Raw genomic sequence first — 27,325 nt, 5'->3', positions numbered from 1 at the left:
GAGCAGCATAGTGACAGTGTGATCACTTAGTAACAGCCAGGGATAGATTGGTGTTGTGTACTTGCAGATATGATGCCCTAATGCAGACACATCACATATAGGACATCCTGGCAGATGATAACGTCACCACACAGTGAGGAACTTTAAGGGGAAGAGTGTTTGCCTAGCACACTAGTTCAAGCTCCACTATTACACAAGAAGGAGAAAGGCAGAATGAAAAGGGAGGAACAAATTTAAGGTGCACAGCAAGAAATGGCCTGGATATAGTCTAGATTATAGGACGTTCAATATACAGCTAGGAGCTGGGAACATAACAAAATCCTTTTTCAAAAAGGACAATAGTGGGTGTGAACGTGCCTACAATCTTGGCATTTGGGAGGCTGAGGCAGGAGGATGAGTTTAAAGCCTGTCTGGGCTACGTAGCATTGCCCTGCCTCAATAACAAGAAGACAGACAACTGGGTTCAATATCTGATGCGAGCTTGGAGAGGGGGGAAAAAATTCTACATAGAACATTGTTAGGAGACTGGGCGTGGTGTTGCATACCTTTAATCCCAGCACTCCCTATCCAGATCTAGCAAATGGACAGGACATTCTCCACAGTTGAGTGGAGAGCAGGGACTGATTTTCACACCAACTCTGGTGCCCCATATTTTGACCGTGTCCCCTTGATAGAGAGGCCCATTGGCACTCAGAGGAAGGATAACAGGCTACCAAGAAGAGACTTGATACCCTATGATCATATACAGGGGGAGGAAGTCCCCCTCAGTCACAGTCATAGGGGAGGGGAGTAAGGGGAAAATGGGAGGGAGGGAGGAATGGAAGGATACAAGGGAGGGGATAACAGTTAAGATGTAATATGAATAAATTAATAAATAAAAAAGTAAAAAATAAAATCCAAGCACTCAGGAGGCAGAGGCAGGATGATCTCTGTGAGTTAGAGGACAGCCAAGGCTACACAGAGAAACCCTGTCTCCAAAAAACAAACAAAAACAGAAAACAGCAACAAAAAGAATATGCACTAAAATACTTAGAGATAAAGAACATGGTGTCTGTTAGGTATCCTCAGAGCACTGAGAAGAACTGAGGATTGTAGTGCATGCTTATATCCCCAGCACTCAGGGAGCTGAAGCAGGGGGTTACCAAGTTTGAGACCAGCCTAAACAACACAATGAGTTCAAAGCTAACCTAGAAATACATACTGAAACTCTTTTCCAAAATGCTAGTAGAAATTGTTGTTGTTGTTGTTGTTGTTGTTGTTGTTCATATGTAAATATGCATGTAGTATACAAATGTTAAAGATAGATTCTTTATGGTATTAAGAGTGAGTGAATCTAGGTAAATGTTTTCAAATATTACTTGCAACATTTTGGTAACTTGAAGTTATCTATAAGTAAGTTAATGTTTATATGTGATTAATATCTACTAAAGCAAATATGAAATGACTCACTCTTGCAGTATTTTAAAATCCTGCTATAAATTACAAGAAGAGTTCCATTGTCTAATTTTAGAAGAGTAAAATGCAAATAAGGAGAAAAGTAAAGGAATATATGAAAGAGAGTAAACAGTGTTATTACCCCACCCCCAGGTTCAGGATTCAAGCGACGTGATTACAGAAGGTAGGATTCGTGTGGTTTTCAGCATCCCATGGGAACCAAATCTTGATCCTTTAATACAGAACCAGCATGTAAGTACAATAGTTGGTATTAACTTTTTTAATGCTAGGATTTTTTTCTTACCTCAAAATTAATTTCAGTATTTTAAGAATATAAGTATAAGGGCAATCTCCAGTACCCACAGATAATAACTGGGCTTAAGTGGCACATGCTATAGTGCCAGTACTGGAAGACAGGTCTGTGGAGCTAGCTTGCCCGCCAGCTGAGCCTAGTTGATGAATGTCAGGCAGAGATCCTGCCCGACAAAAGGAAAAACTCAAGAAGAGGGATGACACCATGTTTATCTTCCACACATGTACTGTGGTATGCATGCCCACTCAGAAAAATACACATACTCTGAAAATGTAAGGGAAAGTACAAATCTAGTCCCCAAAATTCATGTCAATTAGCATAGCATGTTTAAATACCCAGGTTTAATCTTTAGAATAGAAATTGTATATACAAACACGTAATTCTTTAGTAAAAAAAAATCACAAAAATTACATTATTAATTGGTGTTTATGTTGGATTGTCAAGATTTAAGGCATTAAGAATTGGCATACCCTGAGGGAACATTAGGTATAGAATGCAGAGGTGTCCCTAAAAATCTTACTGTCAGCTCTCTATTATAGAAAGAATTTAGACAACATATTCTGAAGCCATCAGATGAATAAGCTGAGACTTTGTCTTAAAGTCAGTGAAGGGGGAAGAACTTGTGTTTCTTTTAGACAGAGAACACACAAAATGTTCCTCTCACTCTCATTTTCTCTACTCCAGTATTTTAGGTTTTCTTTTTGTGTTTTGTAGGGTATTACTGATGATTTTAGTTTACTTCTTAATTGCAGCACAGCTCAGAATTCTCAAATGGAGTACCATTAGTACTTGGAACAGAACACCTATGGCAGCCATGTAAATAGGACATTTGTCCCTGGGCACTACATGATAGTAATCTGTGCTAATTATCATGACTGAATGTGCCTCTACACAGTTAAATGCTTATTAATAAAGTGATACTTCTTATAATTAAGAAATACCACTTTAATTCTTTTCATCTGCTTTGCAAAGCAAGCTTGTTTTATATTGTATTATTACTAAATCTGATGGCATTCTTGTTGAACAACATGTTCTGAGTGTCTGTGTGAGTGCTGAGACAGTGTTTCGTGTAGTCCAGCCTGGCCTTTGCCTGACCGAGTAGCCAAGGATAACTTTGAACTCCTGATCCTCCTGTCCTCATCTCGATATAAATATTAGGGCTATGGACATGAACCACCACATTTGGCTACTGACATATTTATATATTTTAATAGTAATTTGATATTGCAGCCTACCAAAAACAGTTACCTATTTGAGCATCATTGTAGATACATGTGATCGATAAAATAATGGTGGCTGATTTAATCCCTTACCAATCCCAGGAAATTGATTATATGTTGGTAAAAATATTCCTACATTCATCTGTGAGCATAAAGTAAGAATATAAATTATTGGGACTGAGGACGTAGCTCATTTGGTAGAGTGGTTGTTTAGCATACATGAGCCTCCTTGGGTTCAGTGTCCACCACTGAATAGACAAGCTTAGTGGCCCAGGCTTGTAATCCCAGCATTTAGGAGGTGGAGCAAGGAGGATCAGAAGCTCAGGATCATCCTCAAGCACATAGCAAGTTCAGGGCCAACCTGAGCTCCAGGAAACAGTCTCAAAAATAAAGTATAAAAAATAAATAAATAAAATTAAAAATATATATATATTCATATAACTTACAAAATATTAGGCTATGAATAAAAGTTAGTCTTTCTATGTACATTATAAAGAAGTAGATATGGTTGTTAGTACCAGTTGGTTCTGGATTTGTAAATTGTTTGCTTCCTCGTTAAAAAGTATCCCGTCTGATACTTGTTTTTTCTTTTTTTTTTTTTCTTTTCTTTTTTCTGTCCTGCCACTTAATATATTTTTACATTGAAAATAGATTTTTTTCTGTTTTCTGTATATGTATATATACAGTATATTCTGATCATAATTTCCTGTCCCACTTCTTTGTCTTAATTTCACAGTCATTAACTACAAAACTTAAGTTTCCATTTATTTGACTGTGACTTTCTTTTTTGTTTTGGTTTGTTTTTTTTGTTTGTTTGTTTTGGTGTTTTTTGTTTTTTGTTTTTTTTCCTGAGACAAGGTCTTTCTGTTTTAGCCTTGGCTGTCTGGGACTCACTTTGTAGACCAGGCTGGCCTCAAACTCACAGTGATCCACCTACCTCTGCCTCCCAAGTCCTGGGATTAAAGGCCTGTGCCACCACACCCGGCTTTGACTGTGACTTTCATATGATAGTAAATATTAGAGGGAAAGAGTACCTACATTCATACATGAAGGACACTTTTTACTTCCTTCACTTGCAACTGTTTTGATGATGTGTTTATGTTTGACTTCAGTGTAGTAATTTTTGAAGCCTTTTCTTATTCCATATACTTGCCAGCTAGCCCTGCTTAAAGTATGAAAAACAGTCTTTAAAAAAGGTTATATGAAAATTTTTCTGTTTAGTACTTACAGAATTTATTTATTGAGACAGACTTATAAGCCACTTCCTACTCCTTCATCCTTGGGAAGTCTGTGCTTTAAAGAGAAAGAAGGGGGGGCCTTCATATCCTTGGGTGGGGGGGGTTGTCAGTGGTGTCGTAACTATCTACAGATCTCAAAGGTAGCCAGATAGTACTTAATACATACATGTGTTTCCATAATTGACCTCTTTATTTTTATATTCAAAGAAATACTCTATAAAGTACAACCCAGGATATGTGTTGGCCGGTCGCCTTGGCGTGAGTGGATACCTTGTTTCAAGGTTTACAGGAAGTATTTTTATTGGAAGAGGATCTAGGAGAAAGTAAGTTTGTGTAGGGATATTTATTTACTTAAAATAGCAGAAAAATTAAGTGATAGCGATTAAATGCTTACTCTCTCGGTATTGATTTTCTCCAATTAATGACTGTGGACTGAATTGCCCGTACAGTCCTCCAGAGGTGGTCCCGTTCATGGCGGCATGTGTCTTAGATGCTTCCAAAGACAGTTTGCATTTTTAGCAGCTAACCTTGAAAAAAGGTATCAGAGGGTGTGTGTGAACCTCAGTAATAGATTTCTGTGAATTTTGTTTTCCTTTTTTTCTAATTACATAATTTATTTATATGCTTTCTTAACTTTGATTTTAAAATCTGTCCTGTAGCTTTTTAATTACTGCTAATTAGAATAACCATACAAACTAAAATGTAAAACGATCAGAACTAAGCTTTTCTAAAATTTGAGAGCAAATGTTGGGTTTGTGGTGTAGCAAAATGATGTACTGTTTGTCTGGCATGTGCAGGACTTTGGATTCAAGCCCTAGCACTGTCCAAAAAAAAAAAAGACTTTAAAAAAATTTTTGAACAAATTTTAAAACTCCTATGTGTATATGTGGTTTAAACTTAGCCCTCATGGAGACCATAAAGCAAATGTGGGTTTAAATCTCAAATTCAACAAGAAAAACGAGGAAGTCCCTGGATACACAAAGAAAGTCGGGAGTGAGTGGATGTACTCGTCAGCCGCGGAGCAGCTTCTTGCCGAGTACATAGAGAGGTGAGTGCAGCAGGCCTGCCGGCCTCTGAGCCCAGGCCGCACTGCTACCTGCCTGCTCAGACCCACTTGAAAGGGAGGTTGTGTTCTGCAGGAAAATGTACAGCAACAGCTAGGCGTGCTGGCGCATGCCTCCAACTCCAGCACAAGGGAGGTAAAGGCAGAGGGATCAGGAATTGGAGGCCATTCTACCTAGGTAGTACATTTAAGGTCAGCCCGTCTCAAGGGAAAAAAATATGTGCAACAACACATTTGCGTTAGTAACCCCATAGGAAATGTGTTACCGTTCCTATTAGCAAATGTTAACTGAGTTACTTAGATGTATAGTTAATATACTCACCTCTGATTTACAGCTTAGCATTCTTTCTACTGTTGCCCAGGTTTCTAACCTCCTTGTTGTGGAGGACCCCTGTACTGGTTCCCAGGGCTCTCATGGTAAAGTACCACAAGCTAGGTGCTTTCACCAAGGGGAACTTAATTGTCTCACCATTCTGGTAACCAGAGTCAAGGGGAAAGGGCGTTATAATCCCCTGCCTTTCCCTTGCCTTCCTATAGCTTTATGTGTTACCTGGCTCACAGAGCGGTCATTCCGGTCCTCTGTCTTCAGGTGACACTGTGTCTCCCCACCTGTCTTCACGTAAGCTTTCACCTGTCAGTCTGTCTACATTTCTCCTTTATTCAGTGGTACCAGTCGTATTGGATTAGAGCCCTCTCTTAATAGTTGTCTATATTAGAACCCCATTTCCAAATAAAGCCATATTCTATATCTTTTTAAATATTATTTTAAATTTACTATTAGTGTATTGTGTACATGCACAAGAGAGTGCACATACACCCAGTTCTTCATTCCCTCAGTTCCCTAGAGACACGGACATATTTCCTCTCACTACAGTTTTTACATGATTATGATAGTCACAGCTAGCCCATGTCCTGTATTATGATTTTATTTCTTCCCTGTCCACATTTTTATTTTCTCTCCTGTCTTTTTTCACTTGATTATTATCTGTGTACACATACATTAACTGCCATATGGACCAGGGGATGTGTTAGTTCATCTCTGTCCTAAAGCCTTCAGCCTCTGCTCAGCCTGTCACCCAGCTCTCTATCCAGACACGCTATCACTGTGGCCCTATACAAACCTTTACTATCCAGAGACGCTATCACTGTGGCCCTATACAAACCTTTACTATCCAGACACGCTGTCACTGTGGCCCTATACAAACCTTTACTATCCAGACACGCTGTCACTGTGGCCCTATACAAACCTTTACTATCCAGAGACGCTATCACTGTGGCCCTATACAAACCTTTACTATCCAGAGACGCTGTCACTGTGGCCCTATACAAACCTTTACTATCCAGAGACGCTATCACTGTGGCCCTATACAAACCCTTGCTCTCTGCTCCCATTCCTTATCTTTATATCTCCATGTTGGTGGTACATTTAATTCCACCCTCCGCCTTTGTGTCTGGAAATACTTTTTTTCTTTCTCTCACACTAAATTAGCTTGTCTAGGTAGAGTCCTAGATTGAGCTTCTTTTCACGCAATTTTGAAAGCATTGCTCCATCCTTTTCTTGTCCCTTTATTGGCACTGGTAAATCTTGTGCGTTTCGGTTTGATCTTTGTATTGTGATCTTTTGCTTTTTTAAAAGATACTAATTGTTTCAGGTTATGTTGTGTGTATGGGTGTTTTGTCTGCATGTGTGCCTGTGCACTGGTTGTAGGCATAGTGCCTGTGGAGGGTCAGAAGAAGGTGTCATGTCCCCTGAACTAGGTACAGATGTCTGGGAAGTACCATTTGGGTGCTGGGAGCTGAACCCTAGTCCCAGTGCTTTTAACCTCTAATCCATCTCTCCAGCCCCTTGTGACATATTTTCATTTTCTGGACTCTTTTCTGTTAATTGTGTTGCCTCTGATGATATGTGCCTTGATACAGATCTTTTCTCTCTCTCTTCTGTTGTTTAGCCCCTGGAACTGATAACCTTTTAATTCTGGGAGCCTGCCTTATACTATTTAATAATTGATAAAATCGACATTTTTTTTTCTGTTCCCACTTTGTAGGACTCTTGGATCTATCCTTTTGTCTCCTTCTCTTCATCCTTTTTTCATATTACTCTACTCTAAGAGACAGTTTGAGCTTTATCTGGTTTTTTGTTACTTTTGGATGGTTGGTTTTAATTTTAGTTTTTGTTTTTAAGGACAAGGTCTCCTGGTACAGCACCCCTCCCACATGCTGGCCTCAAACTCAGAAAAAGTATAGACTGGCCTGTAACTTGTACTCTTCCTGCCTCAGTGTCCTAAGTGCTGATATTATAGGCGTGCATCACCATACATTCATAATGTCTTTTTTTATGTGTCTGCATATACCACATGTTTGTGGGTTTCTGTAATGCCCAAAAGAAGGCATCAGATCCCCTGGAGCTGAATTTACAGGCAGCTGTGAGCCGCCTAAATGTTTGTTTTTGGTTTGGTCTTGGTTTGGTTTTTTGCTTTTTCGAGACAGGGCTAAATGTCTTTTTTTAACCTCCATTTTCTCCAAATTATTTTTTCTCCTGTATGTTAGAGTTTAGTTGTGTGTGGTGGTTTGGGTTTTTTTTCCCCTCTGCTTCCTAAGTGCTTCTTGGTGTCTGTATTTAACAACGATGTGCCAAAAAGACTATTGGGAATTTAGTGCACATGGGTGGGGCTTATCACTTGGGACGTTACTATTTCTACAAATGACCTTCTAATATCATTGCCCTATATGTATATCGTCTCTCTAAGTGGGTAATTTTTCCTAGAAAAGTATCTTCTAGCATTTTCCTTGCATGATGGATGTAAGGAACAAAACTGACCACTAGTATTCTGGAAATTAACCAGGTAAAATGGGTTTCATTGTCCCATGGATTCTGCAATTACTTCCCACTCACTCCAGATCTTTCTTAGCAGAAGGCTCTTTTCCCCTGGGAGTGGTAGCGTTGCTGGTAGCCCTCCACCTGCAAGCTCTCTTCTGGAATTGTGTGGACAAACTACTACCTCACCTTGAGCCATGTTCCCATTGCACAACACAGTGCCTGGTGTGGGAGATACGAAGGCAAATGCAACTGCCTGCCCAGTCCAGGACAAATCTCAAGGGCTCTCCCAGTTTGAGATTTTTGTGGGATTGGCTATGAAATTCACCGTCAACAACTCACAGCTCAACATGTTCCTGCTTCTATTGTCCAGGTCTCCTTGTTTTCTTTTCCCTTCCCACAAGTGTTGATTTCACAAGTCTCCCCACTAAGCGTGTGCATGTCTGTCTCCTTCTCAGAGTCCGCTTCCCAGAGAGGCTGTGCCCCTGACATGTGTGGTGTCTACACATGTGTGAATCCCAGCTGCACAGCACCTGTCCTTCCTTCTGGCACCATCCATACCCCCACAGCTCTCTGTCTCTGGTATAACCTAGAGTATTGCTGACCTGTCTAAAATATAACTGCAGGTATTATGCAGAGGTGGTAGGCAAGTAAACAGCTATCCCAACTGCATGCTATACATTTTCAGTGTAAATGCTATTAAATATGCCTAAAGTCCATACTTTGCAAATTCAGGAAAAAGAATTTTTTTGTTGTGTAAGTTGATTGAGCATAACAAGAAGGCAGTTCACAAGTGAGAAACGGAGCTAAGAGTGAGAAACTTGCTGTTAGTGCAGCTCCTCAAGCACTCAGCAGCAGTGCTGCGACACTGGAGGCTGGCCTTTCACCCGGTGACTTGCATGTCCATCGGTTCAGCTAAACCACATCCATCCAGTGTCCAATTTCTAAAGGTTTGCCCACAGATCATATGACATTACATAGCCCAGTTTTCTTCATTCCTCTTTTTTTGGTCTATGTTCAGTTTTCTATTTTATTGTTTTTTAGTAGCTTGAGGAAGGACCAAAGATTTGTTTAATCTGCCTGGATATACCTGAGAGTCCTACATGATTCCAAAAGAAACGTAATTTTAAATAATAGCATAAGAAATTTGTAAACTGTTTTAATTTGCTATATTATGAAATATTCCAGATTTGTTAAAAAAAAAAAAAGGTAGAAAATTAGCTTTGAAAACTTCCATGTTCTTGCCGGGCATGTGGCACATGCCTTTAATCCCAGCACTCAGGAGGCAGAGGTAGGCAGATCGCTGTGAGTTCGAGGCCACCCTGATCTACAAAGTGAGTCTAGGCCAGCCAAGGCTACACAAAGAAACCCTGTCTTGAAAAACCAAAAAGAAAAAAGAAGAAGAAAAAGAAAACTTCTGTGTTCTTGTAGTATTGTTATCCCAGCACTGAGGAAGCTGGGCAGGAGGGTTACCAGTGTGAGATTAACCTGGCTTACATAGGAAGCCCTGTATTTAAAAAAAAAAAAAAAGAGCCTATAAATACCGTTTTTCATGCATCTACTCTCACATTTTAATCAAAGAAGAATCAAGAGTCACAATGATTTTTTTTTGAACTATTGAACTATTTCTTTCTCAGCCAGTGGGAATATTCTTATAGTTACAGGAATACTCTGGCTATCCAGTGTTTCAGTCTCGTTCCTTATTAATACCATCCTCTAATAGTACTGTAATAAGCTTCAGTGCATTTTACATGTCCCCATTATAATACATAGCCATTTAATAGGAGATTAATTTCATATTTTAAAGCAATATTTTATTTCTTTGTTAACTAGAGCGCCAGAACTGTTTAGTTATATAGCCAAAAACAGCCAAGAGGACGTGTTCTATGAAGATGACATCTGGCCTGGAGAAAACGAGAACGGGTAAGCAGAGTGTTGGCGCTCATTGCCCGGAAGTTCCACTCCAGGCTCCCCCGTGAAAGTTCAGCTAATGTGCCCTTTTGTTTTATATTATTTCATTTTGCTTTAATTACTTAGATCTGATAATTCACAGTTTCCAGGAAGTTTATCAGATCCTTAATATAAACCCTCAGAAAGTTTTCATCAAGTAAAAAAGTCACTGCTGTTTTTATTGTAGTGCTGAGAAAGTTCAAGAAATTATTACTTGGCTAAAAGGACACCCTGTCAGTACCCTGTCACGGTCTTCTTGTGATTTACACATTCTGGATGCAGCTATTGTTGAAAAAATTGAGGAAGAAGTTGAGAAGTGCAAGGTACTAACTTTCAGTAACCATGATTACTAATGAGAGCAGAAGTTAAAATGGACAGCGTGTTATCATTTGTTTATGTGTCAGCCAACTAATGTATGTTCTTAATGATCCTGTAACATTCCTAGCAACCATTAGGAAATTTAAACAGATAAGTGTAAATATACTTCAGTATACCAAAACTATAAAGTTTTTAATTTGTTTCTCTGTAATAGTTCTAATTTTATAATTCTATTCATAAAAGAAAGTTTGTGGATGAAAAATAATGATGATTTCCTCTTCCTTACTATTGTAATTGCATCCTTTAAAGACACAATTCAGAGCTAGTGAAATGGCTCAGTGGGTGAAGGTGCCTGATGACCTAATTCAGTGACTGGATCCATGTAGTGGAAGGAGAAAACCAACTCCCCAAAAGTTGTCCTCTGACCTCCACATTCATTTCCTGGCCTATGCGCTCACACAGCGGCATGCCACACACACACCTCTATCTTTCTATTTGCTGTTTCAAAGCAACAAGTTTTTGTAGTTGACTTAACCTATTTTATCCATTTTAAATAAATGGTATAATAGAAGTGGGTTGGTTATATTGATATTTTTTAAAACTTTACTTTCTCTTAATTTGCTTTTTATTAATGATGCCTTGACAACACACTATTTTTAATTAATAGCAAAATCAGATAAGACTTTGGTTCCTTCCTTCTACACTGAACTTAAGACTCTTCCAACATTTTAATTTTTTCATGCGTCATCATTGGTAAATCAGTTATAAAATGGTGCCTACCTCACATGTTATGATCCCAGGCAGCTGGGATAAAAACATGTTCTCTTCAGGAATGGGAATGTGACTCAGCCAATAAGGTGTTTTCCTCGAACACACAGCATCCTGAGTGTGTCTCAGTACCACATAAAGCCAGGCATGGTGGTGCACACCTGTAATCCCAGCAATCCAGATGCAAAGGCAGCAGCAGACTCAGGTGTTAACAATTATCCTGTAAGCCTGCAGGTAGTCACACATGCATATAGTCCCAGCACTCCGGAGGCAGAAGCGGGTGAATCTCTTGAGTTCAAGGCCAGCCTGGTCTACAGTATGAGTTCCAGGACAGTCAGGGGTACACAGAGAAATCCTGTCTCAAAAAACCAAACCAAAACAAAAAAGGTTATCCTATATAATAGGTCAGAGGCTAGCCTAGGCTACATAAGACTATGCCTTTAAGGGTTGGAGAGATGGCTCAGAGGTTAAGGGCACTGACTTCTCCTCCAGAGGTCCTGAGTTCAATTCCCAGGAACCATATGGTGGCTCACAACCATCTATAATGTGATCTGATGCCCTCTTCTGGCCTGTGGGTGTACATGCAGGCAGAGCACTGTATACATAATAATAAGTGAAGACTATGCCTTTAAAAAAGAGAAAGGAAGAAAACTTTGCTCATGCTATGCAGCTGCTGTTACTGATGGTGGTAGTAGTGTTTGGATTGCCATGGCATATACTCAGAAACTGTGAGGATAGCCACGAAAACCAGAGCTCCATGGCCTTTTTTCTTTGAAGAAAAATCAATAGACTCAACCAAGAGAATTTTTGTGTCATGCTTTATTTTCAATACTGTGAAGTAGGCAAGGACATTATCACTGAGATAAAAAACCCTTAGGCCTCAGAGTTTACTATTCAGGCCAGGGCTGGAGAGATGGTTCCATGCTTAAGAACTCCTGGTGCTTTCAGAGAAGCCCTGGGTTCAGTTCCCAGCTCAGAGCCACCTGTAACTCCAGTTCCAGATGACCCAACACCCCTTTCTGGCCTCTGCACGCACTGCATACGTGTGGTGTACTTACATACCTACAGGCAACGTCTTTATACACATAAAAGAAATATATAAGAAGAATTTTCAGGCCAATGAGCTCATTTGGGAACAAAGGATTCTATGGTGGCTCCCATCTGTGATCCCAGAACCTGGAAGCTGGCATAGGAGGGCTGCACTAGTCTGAGGCCAGCTGGTCCGTATGGTTGAGTTCCGGGTCAGCCAGAGCTACAGAGTGAGACCCTGTCTCAAAACAAAAACAAGGTTAGGAAGATGGCTCACTGGATAGGAGCGCTTGCTGTGCAAGCAAGAGGACCTGAGTTCATCTACCATGAACTCACACAGAAGGCCAGGCGTGGCCACACATGCCTATAACCCCAGTAGGGGGCGTGGAGAGTAGTAGGCAGGCAGGGTTTCTGGAGCTTGCTAGCTGTTAGTCTAGTGGGGTGGGGGTGGGGGTAACAGCAAGTTTCAGGTTCACTGAAGAGGCCTAGTCTCAGACTAAAGCAGAGCATGAGTGAGGAGGACATTTGATACCCTCTTCTGGTCTCCCCATGTGTGTGTGGACACACTCTCATATAATACACACACAACAAAATATTTTACTCAATTTTTCTTTATATTACAAACATAAAATACATATACAAAATTGTAGTTTATTATCTTTATTATAACATATGCATATAAATAAGAATTTAAAGCTTCTTTATGTGTGAAAGGAGTGTAATTAGGGTTCTAGTGTATGATTAGACTAATAAGGACAGAAAGACAAACTAAATACAACAATCAGAAAATGAATAAACTTCTTTATACTGCATCATTAAATAAATATAGCAGTAGCTTTTAGACTAGGATGTGCCTCAGTGATAGAACACTTACCTACATGTCTAAGATTTGGATTTGATACCTCACACCACAAAAAAAAAAAGAGTTTTCTTATTAGGCAGTAGTTCTCATACTGGAAAACAATTTGGGTTCCACCCAAGAACAGTGCTTCTTAAACTTTAAGATACAAGTAAATCTCCACAGTATCTTGTTAAGTACTGGTTCTGAAAAGCCAAACATGGCAGTGCACACCTATAATCCCAGCATGTGAGAGGTAGCCACAGGAGGACTACAATAAATGTAAGCCCAGCTCATTCTTAGCAAGTTCCAGGCCAGCCATGGCTACATAATGTGCAGGACCCTGTTGGAAAGAAAAGGGAGAAATCAGATGTGCTCAGTCTGATGTGCAGAAGAAGATGGCCTATGCAAAGCCAGTCCCTGAGCCCAGAGGAAGTGAGAGGGTAAGTCCAGTAGGGCCTAGAGGGTAGTGTGAGAAACTGCACTCCGCAGTGCAGAGCCAAGCCAAGTAACACTTGGTTATGTGTAACGATTCTTGGCCAGGAACCTTTATTATTTCTTTTTTCTAATTCTTATAAAAGTTTTAATTAATTTATTTTTAAATTAATTTTAAAATAAATTTCATGCCAGGTGGTGGCAGCTCATGCCTTTAATCCCAGCACTCGGGAAGCAGAGGCAGGAACTGTGAGTTCAAGGCCAGCCTGGTCTACAATGTGAGTCCAGGACAGCCAGGGCTACACAGAGAAACCCTGTCTCGAAAAACCAAAATAATAAATAAATAAATTTCAAAAGCAAAATTGTACATACTTATACACAACATATTGTCATATTTAGAAGGAATACTTAGTAATTTTTTTCTTGTCTATCAGTGTAAAATGAGGTAGTGGGTTTTTTTTGGCAGGGGGGAGGTTGAGACAAAGTTTCTCTGTATAACCCAGCCTGTCCTGGAACTCACTCTGTAGACCAGGCTGGCCTCAAACTCAGAACTCTGCCTGCCTCTGCCTCCCAAGTGCTGGAATTACAGGTGTACGCCACCATTTCCCAGCAAAATGAGTTAGTTTTATATATAAGTTGTCACAATTATAAATAACTAGACCTTTAGAAGATGGCTGTGAACTTGACTGCAAGAGCTGTGGATGTGAGATCTAGGTTCCAGAGTATGTCAGAGAGCTTGTGTTTATGAGAAATAAAATGGTTTTTTATTGTTTTGTTTTGTTTTTTGAGACAGGTTTCTCTGTGTAACTTGGCTGTCCTAGACTCTCTTTGTAGACCTGGCTGGCCTCGAACTCATAGCAATCCCCCTGCCTCTGCCTCCCTAGTGCTGGGATTAAAGGTGTGCGCCACACTGCCCAGCTGAGAAGTAAAGTGTATTATATACATAGAAATAGAGATATGTGTGACTGGGGACAGGCAACAGAACAGATGGAATACCTCACAATTTTATGTCCCAAATCAACCTGCTTTCCATTTGTTTTGTAACAGAGTCCAAGTTTTTAACCCGTGTGCATTTCCCAGGCTGTGCTTCCCAGCCTCCTTCATGGTTAGGTGTGACCACAAATGTGTTATGGTCAGAAACTTGGGAGGAGGGCAGTTACTGCTCCCAGAAAGGCTCACTGAAAGCTCCTCCCACTGTCTCACATGCTCTTTTAGCACTCGTTTTTCGTCTTTCTACTCTCTTCCCTCCTGCCTAAAAGACTAAAGAGTGATGGCTTTGTTAGCTGTGTTAGTCTCTTACTCCTTGAGTGTGGAAATCTATTTTAACAGAGCTAGAAAGAAAAGACTTCATTTAATAATCATTTTATCCTAGGAATCCAATTCTTTTCTTCTTTCCCCTTACTTCTTAATATATGTGTATTGGAGGGATGGGTATTGACTTCTGTTTGTTTGTTTAGATTTTCTTTTAAATTAACAATAAATTCCAGTCTGTTAAAAAACAACAACAACAACCACCTGGTTCTAGATCACTTGGTCTAAGTACATACACACACACACACACACACACACACACACACACACACACACACGAGATGATTTTATAGATGAATGCTTCATATATTTTTCTCTTTAATATAAATCTTTCTTAGCATAGCATGGTAACTGGTGCCTGAAATCACAGCACTCAGAAGGCTGAGGCAGGAAGATCATCATGAGTTTGAGGATTCCTGTGTTACCGAGTGAAACCTTGGGGTAAAAAAAAAAAAAAAGCTTATGTTGACTATTCTTTAGAATTCTTTTTAGAGAAAAAAAATTATATACAGTTGAAAACAAAATATAACCTATATTAAAAGTAAGTTTCTTAGATGTAATATGAATAAATTAATAAAAATATCTATATTTTTTTAAAGTAAGTTTCTTATGTTGTGCTTGCCTCACAGCAGTGCTGGAGACACAGCTCCCAAGTAGCGTGCTTTCCCAGGACTGCTAAGGACCCTAACTTAGCCACCAGCACTGCACAGGGGGCACTCTGTCCAGACCTTCTCACCTACTCATGCAGTTAAAACTAACTTGATTAGCTCCCCTCTTACTGCTGCACTTGAGCAGTTTAAAGTACCTAATCTGCAGCTTACTTCTACCTTTGAAATTTTCTGTCTTATACTTAAAAACGATTTACTGGGCCAGTGAGTGAGGTAGCTCAGTGGGCAAAAGTGCTTGTCGTCAAGCACAGTGAGCTGAGTTTTAGTCCCCAGGACCCACATGGTCAAACAAGATTTCTGACTCCGTCGGGTGTCCTTGTATGTCCATATCTAGGCCCCGGCATACATGCACACACACAGATAATAATAAAGATAAAAATAAATAAATATAACCTAAATATTTTACTTTAAAACTTACAGATATGAATTTGGAGCCGTGGTATGTGCCTTTAGTCCCTACATTTGGGAGGCAGACAGGTAGATATTGGCGAGCTCAAAGCCAGCCTGGCTTGCATAGGAAGCTCCAGGACAACCAGCACTATATAGTGAGACCCTATTTTGAAAAAAAAAAAATTAGAGCCAGCAAGATGATTTAGCAGGTAAGCAGTATTTGCCACCCAATGATCCAAGTTTGATCTCTGTACATAAATGTAAAAGAGAGAACCAACTCCATACATATAATAATAATAATACCTAAAATAGCAAGATATAAGAATGTAGGCTATACTAGCTGGGCATGGTGGTGCAGACCTTTAATCCCAGCACTCGGGGAGGCAAAGGCAGGCAGACCTCTGTGAGTTTGAAGCCAGCCCGGTCTACAAAGTGAGTCCAGAACAATGACGGCTATACAGAGAGACCCTGTCTCAAAAAAACAAAATATAAAACAAAAGAAATGTATGCTATACTCATCTTATGAATGTGTATTTCACTCCTCCTATAGAAATAAAACTTTAGGTATTCTTAAAATTAAAACCTGTATTGGCTTTATAAAATTCATAGATGTCAGAACTGATGAATGGCTTTATAATTTTCTGTTTGAATTTTTTCTTCAGCAAAGAAAGAGTAACAAGAAAGTGCGAGTGACAGTGAAACCCCATTTGCTGTACAGAGTAAGTGTCTACAAGCTTAAAGTGCTGCTTTTACTTTACAAATATAAAGGAAACAACTTTTTTCAAGCTGTGCATGGTGGCGTGCCACAGAGTCAGAAGACCGCTAGTCCAGCATAGCTGAGGCAGTAGAATAAGTTGCAGTCTGCCTGGCCTGCCTAGGAAGACCACACTCTAAAAACAGAACTCAGATGTCAAGACAGGAGCAATCTCAAATGTTCCTTAGAATACACAGCTCTCTTCTGTTCAGCCTTTAGAGCAGCAGCATGGAGTCATTCCCGATCGGGATGCGGAGTTCCGTCTCTTTGACCGTGTTGTAAACGTGAGAGAGAACTTCTCAGTGCCAGTCGGCCTTCGAGGCACCATCATTGGCATCAAAGGGGGTAAGGCCAGTACTTGATGTCTTCAGCTGCGTTCATGTTGTGAGGGAGAACCCAGATCTGTGTGTTGTGTGCATCTAAGCAGAAAATAAGCCAGAAAAAAGGCTAAGTCCCTGTGTGCTCTAGCTGCTCTTACTCTTTTGGTTGTACTTTACAGAGAAAATTCTCCTGTCTCATATAATCATCTGAGAAGTGGTTGAAAGGAGGGGAAACTGAGAAGACCCATTGACAGCTCAATAGTTTATATATATATCACACTAAAATTATGCCATGTCTTATAGGGTGTACTTGTATTTTTATGAAACTGAAAGGAAATTTCCATCAGCTCTTAAACTTTTCTCTAATCTTATTCATAGTTTTGCCTTAATTTGCATTGTAATCTATAGATTTGAATAAGCTTTGTAATCTAGAAATCTCTCAGAATAGACAGTGTTATTTACAGTGAAACCATTTTAGATACATATTAATTTTAGTTTTATGAGTACAACTAGATTATAGCCAGTCCTGGTGGTCTACACTTGTAATCACAACACTGGGTAACTGAAACAGGAGGATTACCACAGGTTCAAAGCTAACCTTGCATATATAGAGAATTCCAGGCCAGTATAGGCTACAGAATGAGACTTTGCCTGAAAAATTTAAAAACAGGCTGGAGAAATGGCTCAGTGGTTAAGAGCATTGTCTGCTTTTCCAGAGGTCTGGAGTTCAATTTCTGGCAACTACTAGGTGGCTCACAACCATCTATAGTGTTATTTCATGCCCTCTTCTGTCACGTAGGTGCAAATGTTGGCAGAACACTATATACATAATAAATAAATAGAAAAATTTAAAAACGGGGCTAGGGAGACAGTGCTTGCTGCATGAGCATAAGGACCCAAGCTCCATCCCAAGGATTCATAAAAACCCGGGTGGTGGCGCACGCCTTTAATCCCAGCACTCGGGAGGCAGAGGCAGGCAGATCTCTTTGAGTTCCAGGCCAGCATGGTCTACAAAAGCGAATCCAGGACAGCCAAGACTACACAGTGAAACCTTGTCTCAGAAAACAAAAACAAAAAGCAAAAAAAGAAAGCCTGGGTGTCCTAGTGAGGGTTCCTCTTGCTGTGATGAAGCACGATGACCAAGAGCAGCGCTGCCCCCTTACCCCAAGTGTCCTCCATTGAGGGAGACCAAGACAGGAACTCAAACCAGGCAGGAACCTGGAGGCAGGAGCCATGGAGAAGCTAACTGTAGTTCCCATGTGTATGTTGCGTGTGGGTACATGTGGAGGTCAGAGACAATGCCTGGGAGACAGTTCTTGTCTTCGATCATCTAGGGTTCCAGGGGTAACGCTTGGGTCACCTGGCTTGTCAGCAAGTGCCTTTGACACTGAGCCACACCTCAGCTGCTCTTTCTAAATAAGCATAATAATTGAGCAGGTATTTTACCATAGAGATATGTACAGGAAAAGAAAACATGCTGCCAAATAGCAGCTAGACTGACTTAAGTGAAGAGAGGGTTGTGGATGCAGTTCGGTAGGTAGCTCACCAAGAATGCAGTGAGGCTCCAGGCTCAATGCTAGAGCCACAGGCAACACAGGAGTAGGAATAGAAGTTCAAGGTCATCCCTGGCTGCATAGTGGGTCATAGCCAGCCTGGGCTACATCAGGCTTTCCATCAGCCTTCCTCAGAATAGAAAAGAAAGAAGTGTCTACACCATGGAGTAACTGGAACTCTCCTACATTGTCAGTGAGAACATGAAAACAGCACAGCCACTTTGCAAAGTGGTTTGTTATGTTCTTTTTAATTGAAGATGGATACCCAGGCTAACACTCATGATCTTTCTCCATTTGCGTCACAAGCTTTGGAATTAGTTTGTGCACTGTGGTGTCTGGCTTCATTTGTTAAGTTTGTGTGTGACCTGGCCTTGCTATGTAGCCAAGACTGTCCTGGAACTTAATGTGTAGCACAGGCCACCTAAATTCAAACTCCTTCTGCTGCAGCATCCCAAGTGTGAGGATTATAGGTGTTCTAATAAATTATTTTTCTTTACTTTCTTACCGCTGTACAGTGGTTGTGTGTATGCTCATTTCAGTGCCTGTGTGCGTGTGTGTGTGCGTGTGCGCGTGTGCATGTGTGTGTGCGTGTGTGTGTGTGTGTGTGTGTGCGCGTGTGTGTGTTTGTGTGTTAGAGGATAATTTGCAGGAATCATTCTCTCTTTCTCCCATTGGGTCCTGGACATTGTACTTGGGTCATCTTATCAGCCCCTGATAAGTCTTTAAAATGGGAGCATCCACCATCCAACTCAGTCATTTCATTCCTAGATACTGACCTGGGAGAAAAAAGACTTGAATTTGCATCAAGCCTTATGAGGTAACCAAAAATTAGAAAAGTCCAAATGCTTACCAGTAAATGAATAAATAAATTGTTGGATGCTATACAATGAAATGTTTCTTAGCACTATCTTATTTATTATGGCTTCTTGGCTAATTACATATGGTAAGAATTATTAAATTATATAGTTTAAATATGTATAACTTACCATGCCAATTTCAATTTAAATGCATTCTTTAACAACTAGTAATTTCACTTTTAGGGAAGGATTTGCCTACATAGAGGACACATTTATATGATATTCATAATAGCATTTTTAATAATTGGAAGAGTTATAAACTAAGTATCCATCATCAGAGGAAAGAGATAAATGATGGTATATTCATGGATAGAATACGAGAAATACTAAAGCATATTCAGGAAACAGGAATGAATCTCATAATTCTGAAACAAAACAAGTGTGTTACAAGAGTACATCCCCTATGGTAGGTAGATAGGTACATGGAAGATACAGTTACAACTGTGAACTGATAATGCTTTAGGATTTGCAGACACTACTATACATTATTTCAGAAATGTCTGTAAGAGTTAAACTGTAAAGAACTATATAGGAAATCAAATTGCCATGGTAAAGATCGTGGCTGCCTGTGAGGGAACGAGGACGCAGTGGTCTTCTACCACGTTTGCATTTGTTTCTTGCCTTGGAAGAGTCCATGTGCTATGTCCGTCTTCATATTTAAAATGGGTTTTGTAAATGGCTTTAAAATAAAACATGCTTCTGAGAATTCTTAAAAACTTAACTGCTGGAGCTGGAGAGATGACTCAGAGCTTAAGAGCACTGGCTGCTCTTCCAAAGGTCCTGAGTTCAATTCCCAGCAACCACATGTTGGCTCACAACTGTCTATAGCACGATCTGGTGCCCTCTTCTGGCCTGTAGGCATACATGCAGGCAAAACACTGTATACATAATAAATAAATCTTTTTTAAAAAAACAACTTACTGCTGGTTTCTCATTGTATGGTTTTCCAGTCTGACTCATTTCTTTGTCTTTAACAGCTAGTAGAGAAGCTGATGTGCTGTTTGAAGTATTATTTGATGAGGAATTTCCTGGAGGCTTAACAATAAGGTTTGTATTTCTAAATAATAATTGTCCTTTGTGGATAGTTCATGCAGCCTCTCTCTGATTTTCTGTCACTTGTAAATGTGTCTGTTCACTGACACCATAGTAGCTACTAGTGTTAAAACAGTGCGTACCTGTCTACCCCCTTGATTTTTCACTTTCACCAAGAAGAGTCAACAACTGACTGTAATGTTAACTACTTAATTAAATGTGACAAATACATGAACAGTGGGTAACTGGGTAAGGAGGGAGGAATAGAGTGAAAATATTCAGAAACATGGGATAGAGCCTGCAACAAAGAACATTTTCTGATTAAATGGCTTTAGGAATAGAGCTGGCTGAGTCCAATGACATGTACATCTTTCCATCTGTAATGGAGACAGGAAATTTGACTGTGAAGGGAAAAGAAAGCAATAATTGGAAGTTACCAGGTTTAAGACAGTAGAGTTGAGTTGCTTTTATTTTAAAACATGAAGTATGATATAATTTTTGCGGGAGTTGTACCACAAAGTTTAAAGTTGTAGGAAATAATAGTTAGGATGAGCTCTCTCACTTATGTTGGTAGTATCGTCATCGTCATGAAGATTACTAGAATATTGGGAAGAAGAAATGAAATCCTTTTCCAGTTTTTCTTTCTAATTTAACTACAAGCTGACATCAACTTAGTTTCCTTTGCGTCTGTGTTTTGGCTAGTGGGTGATTACAGTTCTTACATCGCTGTCACTTAGGCTCCTGACATAAGTCCTCAGTGCGTACTCAGTGGTTCCTAGACGGTGCCACTATTGAGCCAGCTAGACGATGTAGCAGGTGTAAGTGACTGCTGCACACGCCTGCCAGCCAGACCTCTATCCCCAGGACACAAGAGTGAAAGGAAGGAAGGAAAGAATAGAGCCATCCTCCAGCCTCCTTCCCATGTGCACACTCAATAAAGTTATACAAACTTTGTTGTTTTGAAACTTGAATATGTTTGTTCCTCTGAGACCTTACAGTTTGTACTCTTCAAATGCAGCAACAGAATTTGGATCTTTTTTTTTTTTTTTCAAGACAGGGTTTCTCTGTGTATCCTTGGCTGTCCTGAACTCACTTTGTAGACCAGGCTGGCCTCGAACTCACAGCAGTCTGCCTACCTCTGCCTCCCAAGTGCTGGGATTAAAGGCGTGTGCCACCAGGCCCCAGGAATTTGGATCTCTTACTCAATTGTTTCATTATAATGAGTTACCTCTGCACAACTGCACATGCATTTAGTATATGCTATATGACTTTTTTTCTTTATGTGTGTTTTGAAACAAGGCCTTGATCAAAGCTGGACTCTAACCCAAGGTCTTCCTCCCTCTACATTCCAAGTTCAGGGATGAGACAGCCATGTGTCAGCACACTGTCAAAATACACCTGTAGGTTGTAGGCTTTGGGTTTTGTGTTGCTTTTTCATTGTTTTAATTTCTTGGACAAAGGGTTTCATCGACGCAGACTAGTTTCAATTTTGAAATGAAGCCAAGAATGCCTTTGAGCACCTGACATTCCTGCCTCAGCCTCCCCTATACAGTGATTCCAGGATGCGCTGCCAGACCTGACTTGGTTTGGGTTTTGGTTTTTTTTCTTTTCTTTTCTTTTTTTTTTTTTTTTTTTTTTTTTTTTTTTTTTTTTGGTTTTTCGAGACAGGGTTTCTCTGTGTAGCCTTGGCCACCCTGGACTCACTTTGTAGACCAGGCTGGCCTCGAACTCACAGCGATCCGCCAGCCTCTGCCTCCCGAGTGCTGGGATTAAAAGCGTGCGCCACCATGCCCAGCGGGTTTTGGTTTTCTTGATATCTTTTTCTCCTACTTCTACTTAAGAGCATCTGATGGGAGAGCTGTGTGAAAGATTACCTAGAGGCATATTCACTTTTATAATGCAGAATCTGTAGTAAGTGTAGTTCTCATGAAAATAGGTGTTTTGTAGCAACCTGGAACTCATAAAAGAACTCTACTTTTTCAGTGTCCTCAAAGAGGAAAAAGTAATTGAGTTGAAAAAGTTCGTGGTTGCACATGCCTTTAATCTCAGCACTTGGGGAGACAAATGCAGGTGGATCGCAGTGAGTTCGAGGCCAGGACAGCCTCGGCCACCCAGAGAGACCCTGTCTTGAAAAGCAAAACATTAAATTAAATTAAAAAAGAACAAGAAAAAGTTAACAAAGACTTTTTTACCCTTTTCTCAAGTGCTGGGATCTATCTAGCCCTGAATTAATTTCTAGTGTTTTTTTTTTCTTTTGTTTCCCCCCCTATTTTATGAGGCAAGGTCATATGCTGTAGCAAGGCTGGCCTATGTTGAACTGCTGGTCTTTCTACTCCTGCCTCTCATCCGCTAGCATTCCAGGGACGTACAACCAGACCCACCTCTAATGTAACTTCTTGACTGTAGGTGCTCGCCTGCTAGAGGATACCGACTGCCAACAAGTGCCTTGGTAAACCTTTCTCACGGGAGTCGCTCTGAAACTGGAAATCAGAAGTTGACAGCCATTGTGAAACCACAACCTGCTGTGAATTACTGTAGCTCAAATTCATCCGTTTCCTCTGGGCATTTGGGATGCCTCAATCACTCTCCTCGCTCACTTTTTGTTCCTACTCAAGTAAGTTTCTCAATCTTTCTTTCCATTCCTTTTGCAAATCAGAAATCATAGAGACTTCATTTTCTTTTTTGATTTAAAAAAAAAAAAGACATCCAGACATAATGGCACATACCTGTAATCCCAGTACTCTTGAGACACAGGCAGGTGAATTTCTGTGAGTTCGAGGCCATTCTGGTCTACAGAGAAAATCCAGGACACCCAAGGCTACATAGAGAAACCCTGTCTCAGAAAAACAAACAACAACAACAAAAACCCACCACGTCCAAAAGCAACTTGGAAAGGGGAGAATTTGTTTCAGTTTACAGTTCCACATCTCAGCCCATTATGAAGGGGAGTCAGGAGTCAGGACAGGACTGCAAATAGGGCTGGAACCTGGAGGTAAGAGTTCATCCAGAGGCCATGGAGGAGTGCTGCTTAGTGCCTTGCTCAGGTTTGTTTTGTTTTGTTTTTTGAGACAGGATTTCTCTGTGTAGCCTTGGCTGTCCTGGACTCACTTTTGTAGACCAGGCTGGCCTTGAACTCACAGTGATCCAACTGCCTCTGCCTCCCAAGTGCTGGGATTACAGGCATGGACCACCACGCCCGGCTCATTTTGCTTTCTTATAGCACCTGGACTACAGCCCAAGCCTGGTGCTGCCCACAGTGAGCTGGGCCTTCCACATCAATCATCAGTCAGACTTGCCTCCAGGCATTTTCTCAACTGAAAGGACCTCTTTCCCAATGACTCCATCTTGTATCATATTGACAGAAAGCTGACTAGCACAACACCTAAATTTCTTATATAGTCTAAATGCCCTGTGTTATCTCTGATGAGTGACAATAAGTTTGAACCATAATGAGAGAATTACATCATAGTCATCAGAAACAAGTTTCAAGCTTGGATGCAGTGGCACTCGCCTGTAATTCCAGTACTTGGGAGCTGGAGGCAGGAGGATGAGGGGTTTGAGGTCATCCTCCACTACATAAGGTTGAGGCCCTCCTGTGCAAACCTAACAAGAAGCAACTTCAGAGTCTTGCCATGCACTTCATAATTAAGTTCTTCATTTTTCTGAGCATAAAAAGACACAAGCACAATTCTCTCCAGCTTCACAAGTAATCACAACGAAGTTTTTCTTCGCTTGTGGGTTTGTTTGTTCTGAACTCATGTAGACTAGACCGGGCTGGACCCACAGGCTTCTGCTGCCTCAGGGTGAGGCCAAAGGTGCTGCCTCTAGTAGCCCAGTGTTAAGTTTTGGTTCAGGTTTTTTCCTAGTCTTAATCTGTCTGAAACCCTTTACCTACAGTGGCTAGTTTTTAAATGTATTAGATTGTTTCTGCATAAGAGGGAAATGTACTTGTCTGTTCTTAGGTAGGTTCTCACTTTGTAGCTCAGCCTGGCCTTGAGTTTGTGTTCTTGATGCCACTTCCCAAGTGCTGGGATTCGGGGTGTTTAAAGTTTTCCAAATACAAGTCCTTAGGTCTAAGTTTGACAGATTCAATAGGTTAAACATTAGAAAATGTAAAATAAATCTGTTGGTGGGGATATTTTGTATCATCCTTTGAAAGGGAGGCTTGAGGCAGGGTCTCGCATAAGCCCAAGTTGGCTTCAGACTTGTTACATAGCTGAGGCTCAAACTCATGACCTTTTATTCTTTCCCCCCCCCCCAAGACAGGGTTTCTCTGTGTAGCCTTTGCTGTCCTGGACTCGCTTTATAGACCAGGCTAACCTCAAACTCACAGCGATCCAGGAGTGCTGGGATTATAGGCATGCGCCAAACTCGTGCCTTTTCTATCTCCACTTATAAGTACCATCTTTATAGTGTGGTTGGCTTGGATTTAAATACTTTTAAAACCATTTATTTATGAAGACTGGTTACATTCCAATGTTACACTCAGCTCCAGAGCAGGAGACTGAGAGGGTCATGTAGTGTCAGTTGAGTGTTCTGTTTATCACTCAATAATTGTAATAAACAGGGCTTTGTTGTTGTCTTGGGGGGGGCTTTTTTGTTTCTGCTTTTTTCTTTTTTTCTTTTGGTTTTGTGGGGTTTTTTTGTTTTTTGTTTTTTTTGTTTGTTTGTTTGGTTTTTTTTTGGTTTTTTGAGACAGTGTTTCTCTGTTTAGCCTTGGCTATCCTAGACTCTCTAGACCAGGCTGGCCTCGAACTCACAGCAATCCATCTGCCTCTGCCTCCTGAATGCTGGGGTTAAAGGTGTGTGCCACTATACCCAGCTAACAATTTTATTTTTAATATCAAATTTCATATAAATTTTTGTTTATTTCCTAGGCACCTACAAAAGGTGATGATGAATTTTGCAACATTTGGCAATCTCTACAGGGATCTGGAAAAATTCAACACTTTCAGCCTACGGTACAAGAGAAGGTTAGCATTCTTTGTTTGGTGGACAGTTTGTTTATTTTTTGTTTTGGTTTGGTTTGGCTTTAGAGACAGGGTTTCTCTGTGTATCCTTGGCTGTCCTGGACTTGCTTTGTAGACCAGGCTGGCCTCAAACTCACAACGATCCATCTGCCTCTGCCTCCTGAGTGCTGGGATTAAAGGTGTGCACCACCACAGCCAGCCTGGACAGTTAGTTTAAAGAAGAGTTTTTCTTTTCATTTGCAGTGTTATATCTCTCCAAAGTTTCAATCATTAATTTTCATAATTCCTTTTAGGCATACATAAGTTTTGACCAGTAAGTAGGAATATAGCTTTGAAATCAGTTTTTATGTCATTTCATTATATTTGAAAAAGTTATAAAATCATAACTTTTATTTGTTCACAAAATTGAAATAATTACATTTTGAATTTAACAAAGGCCCCCTTGAATACATAATGCTATTCTGGGAAATGATTTTTTTGGGGGGACATTCTTTTTTTGTTTTTGTCTTTTTGTTTTGAGACAGGGTTTCTCTGTGTAGCCTTGGCTGTCCAAACTGGCCTTGAACTCACAGAGATCCGCCTTCCTCTCCCTCCCAAGTGAGTGCTTGGATTACAGGCATGTGCCACCACACCTAGATAAGGGGTTTCTTAAATATGAGTAGACGTTTACAGAGATCATGAAGAGGTCTGGGACCATAGGCAGCAATACTAAGCTTCCCTGTCTTCTATGAGTTTACCCTTGGCCTTTCCACACAAGACAAAAGAGGCGTTGGGGAGTTGGCTTGGTTGGCAAAGTACTTGCTGTAAAAGCCTGTGGCCCTGAGTACAATCCTCAACAGCCACGTAAGGAAGCCAGGTGCCGCCCACCTCTAACTGCATGTAATTCCAGGGCTGCAGGACCACACGGAGAATAATCCCCAGGCTAGCTGAGTCAGTGAACTCAGGCTCAGCAACAGACCCTGTGAAAGAAAGAGAGTGGTGGGCAAAACACCTAGTGCACACATGCATATGAGTGAGCACACATTCACGTGCGGCACACATGTATGTCTGTCTATACATACATACACACAAAAGAATGAAGTCCACCATTCCTGGTGCTGTCTGCCTGTTATCCAACACTCAAGTTGGAGAGGCAATAGGATCAGTTACATAGGGGATTTGAGGTCAGCCTAGGCTCCTCTGAAAACTTGTCTCAGAAAAATAAAAAACTCACTAACCTGAGAAAGTTGTTCAGTGTGGTAGTTTGAGTAAGAATGGGCCTATATGCTGATATATTTCAATGCTGATATATTTCAATGCTGATATATTTCAATGCTGATATATTTCAATGCTTGATCACCAGGGGGGGAACTATCTGATAAGATTAGAAGAATTAGGAAGGTCTGGCCTCGTTGGAGGAAGTGTGTCACTGAGCTTTGGGGTTTTCTTTTTCTTTCTTTCTTTTTTTTTTTTAAGATTTATTTATTATGCTTGCATGACAGAAGAAGGCATTAGATCACATTATAGATGGTTGTGAGCCACCATGTGATTGCTGGGAATTGAACTCATGACCTCTGGAAGAGCAGTCAGTGTTCTTAACCTGGTCTACAAAGTGAGTCCAGGACAGCCAAGGCTACACAGAGAAACTCTATCTCAAAAAGCCAAAGAAAGTGTTGAGATTATAGATGTACACCACTTTACTGGCTCAAAGAATTTTGCTCTAAAAGGAATCATTAGCAAACTGTCCATAGTGGCACATACTTGTAGTCCCAGCTTTTCTCTAAAGCTCAGAAGGCTAAGACAGAAGAGTCGCTTAAGCCAAGACCAGCTTACATAAGACAGCAAGATCTTACTTCATAAAAGGGATGAGTGGGTAGGTGAGTAGAGACATTTCCCCGAATCTTGCGTGCACTTTCTTTCTTAACTCTTGCTTTTCCAACATTTCACTAGAAAAATAATTCACTGAACTGAAAAGCTTCATTCCCCTTTTGCCTTAAGCCTGACTTTGACTCTTAACCTATCTGTTAAGTTTAACTAACCTATAATCTCTGGTTCTGACATCTCAGTCTA

General features: G+C 40.5%; 1 protein-coding gene across 3 annotated transcripts in view; it reads left to right on the top strand.

Moving 5' to 3' along the window:
- XRN1 (5'-3' exoribonuclease 1) overlaps window positions 1-27,325 on the top strand; it is a 108,107-nt gene that overhangs the window by 54,305 nt on the left and 26,477 nt on the right. For all 3 annotated transcript variants that reach the window (XM_084751736.1, XM_084751735.1, XM_084751734.1), the window contains exons 23-32: window positions 1,588-1,686; window positions 4,413-4,528; window positions 5,107-5,253; window positions 9,917-10,006; window positions 10,221-10,356; window positions 16,453-16,509; window positions 16,757-16,889; window positions 20,252-20,321; window positions 22,713-22,920; window positions 25,184-25,279. In XM_084751736.1, coding sequence (XP_084607862.1) covers window positions 1,588-1,686; window positions 4,413-4,528; window positions 5,107-5,253; window positions 9,917-10,006; window positions 10,221-10,356; window positions 16,453-16,509; window positions 16,757-16,889; window positions 20,252-20,321; window positions 22,713-22,920; window positions 25,184-25,279 — 1,152 coding nt within the window. The remainder of the gene's footprint in view (window positions 1-1,587; window positions 1,687-4,412; window positions 4,529-5,106; window positions 5,254-9,916; window positions 10,007-10,220; window positions 10,357-16,452; window positions 16,510-16,756; window positions 16,890-20,251; window positions 20,322-22,712; window positions 22,921-25,183; window positions 25,280-27,325) is intronic.

This window comes from Acomys minous (genome assembly GCF_964271855.1).
Source record: "Acomys minous genome assembly, chromosome: 13".
Lineage (NCBI taxonomy): Eukaryota > Metazoa > Chordata > Mammalia > Rodentia > Muridae > Acomys > Acomys minous.
Note: the sequence above shows the minus strand (reverse complement) of the source record. Positions and strands in the feature narration are given on the sequence as shown.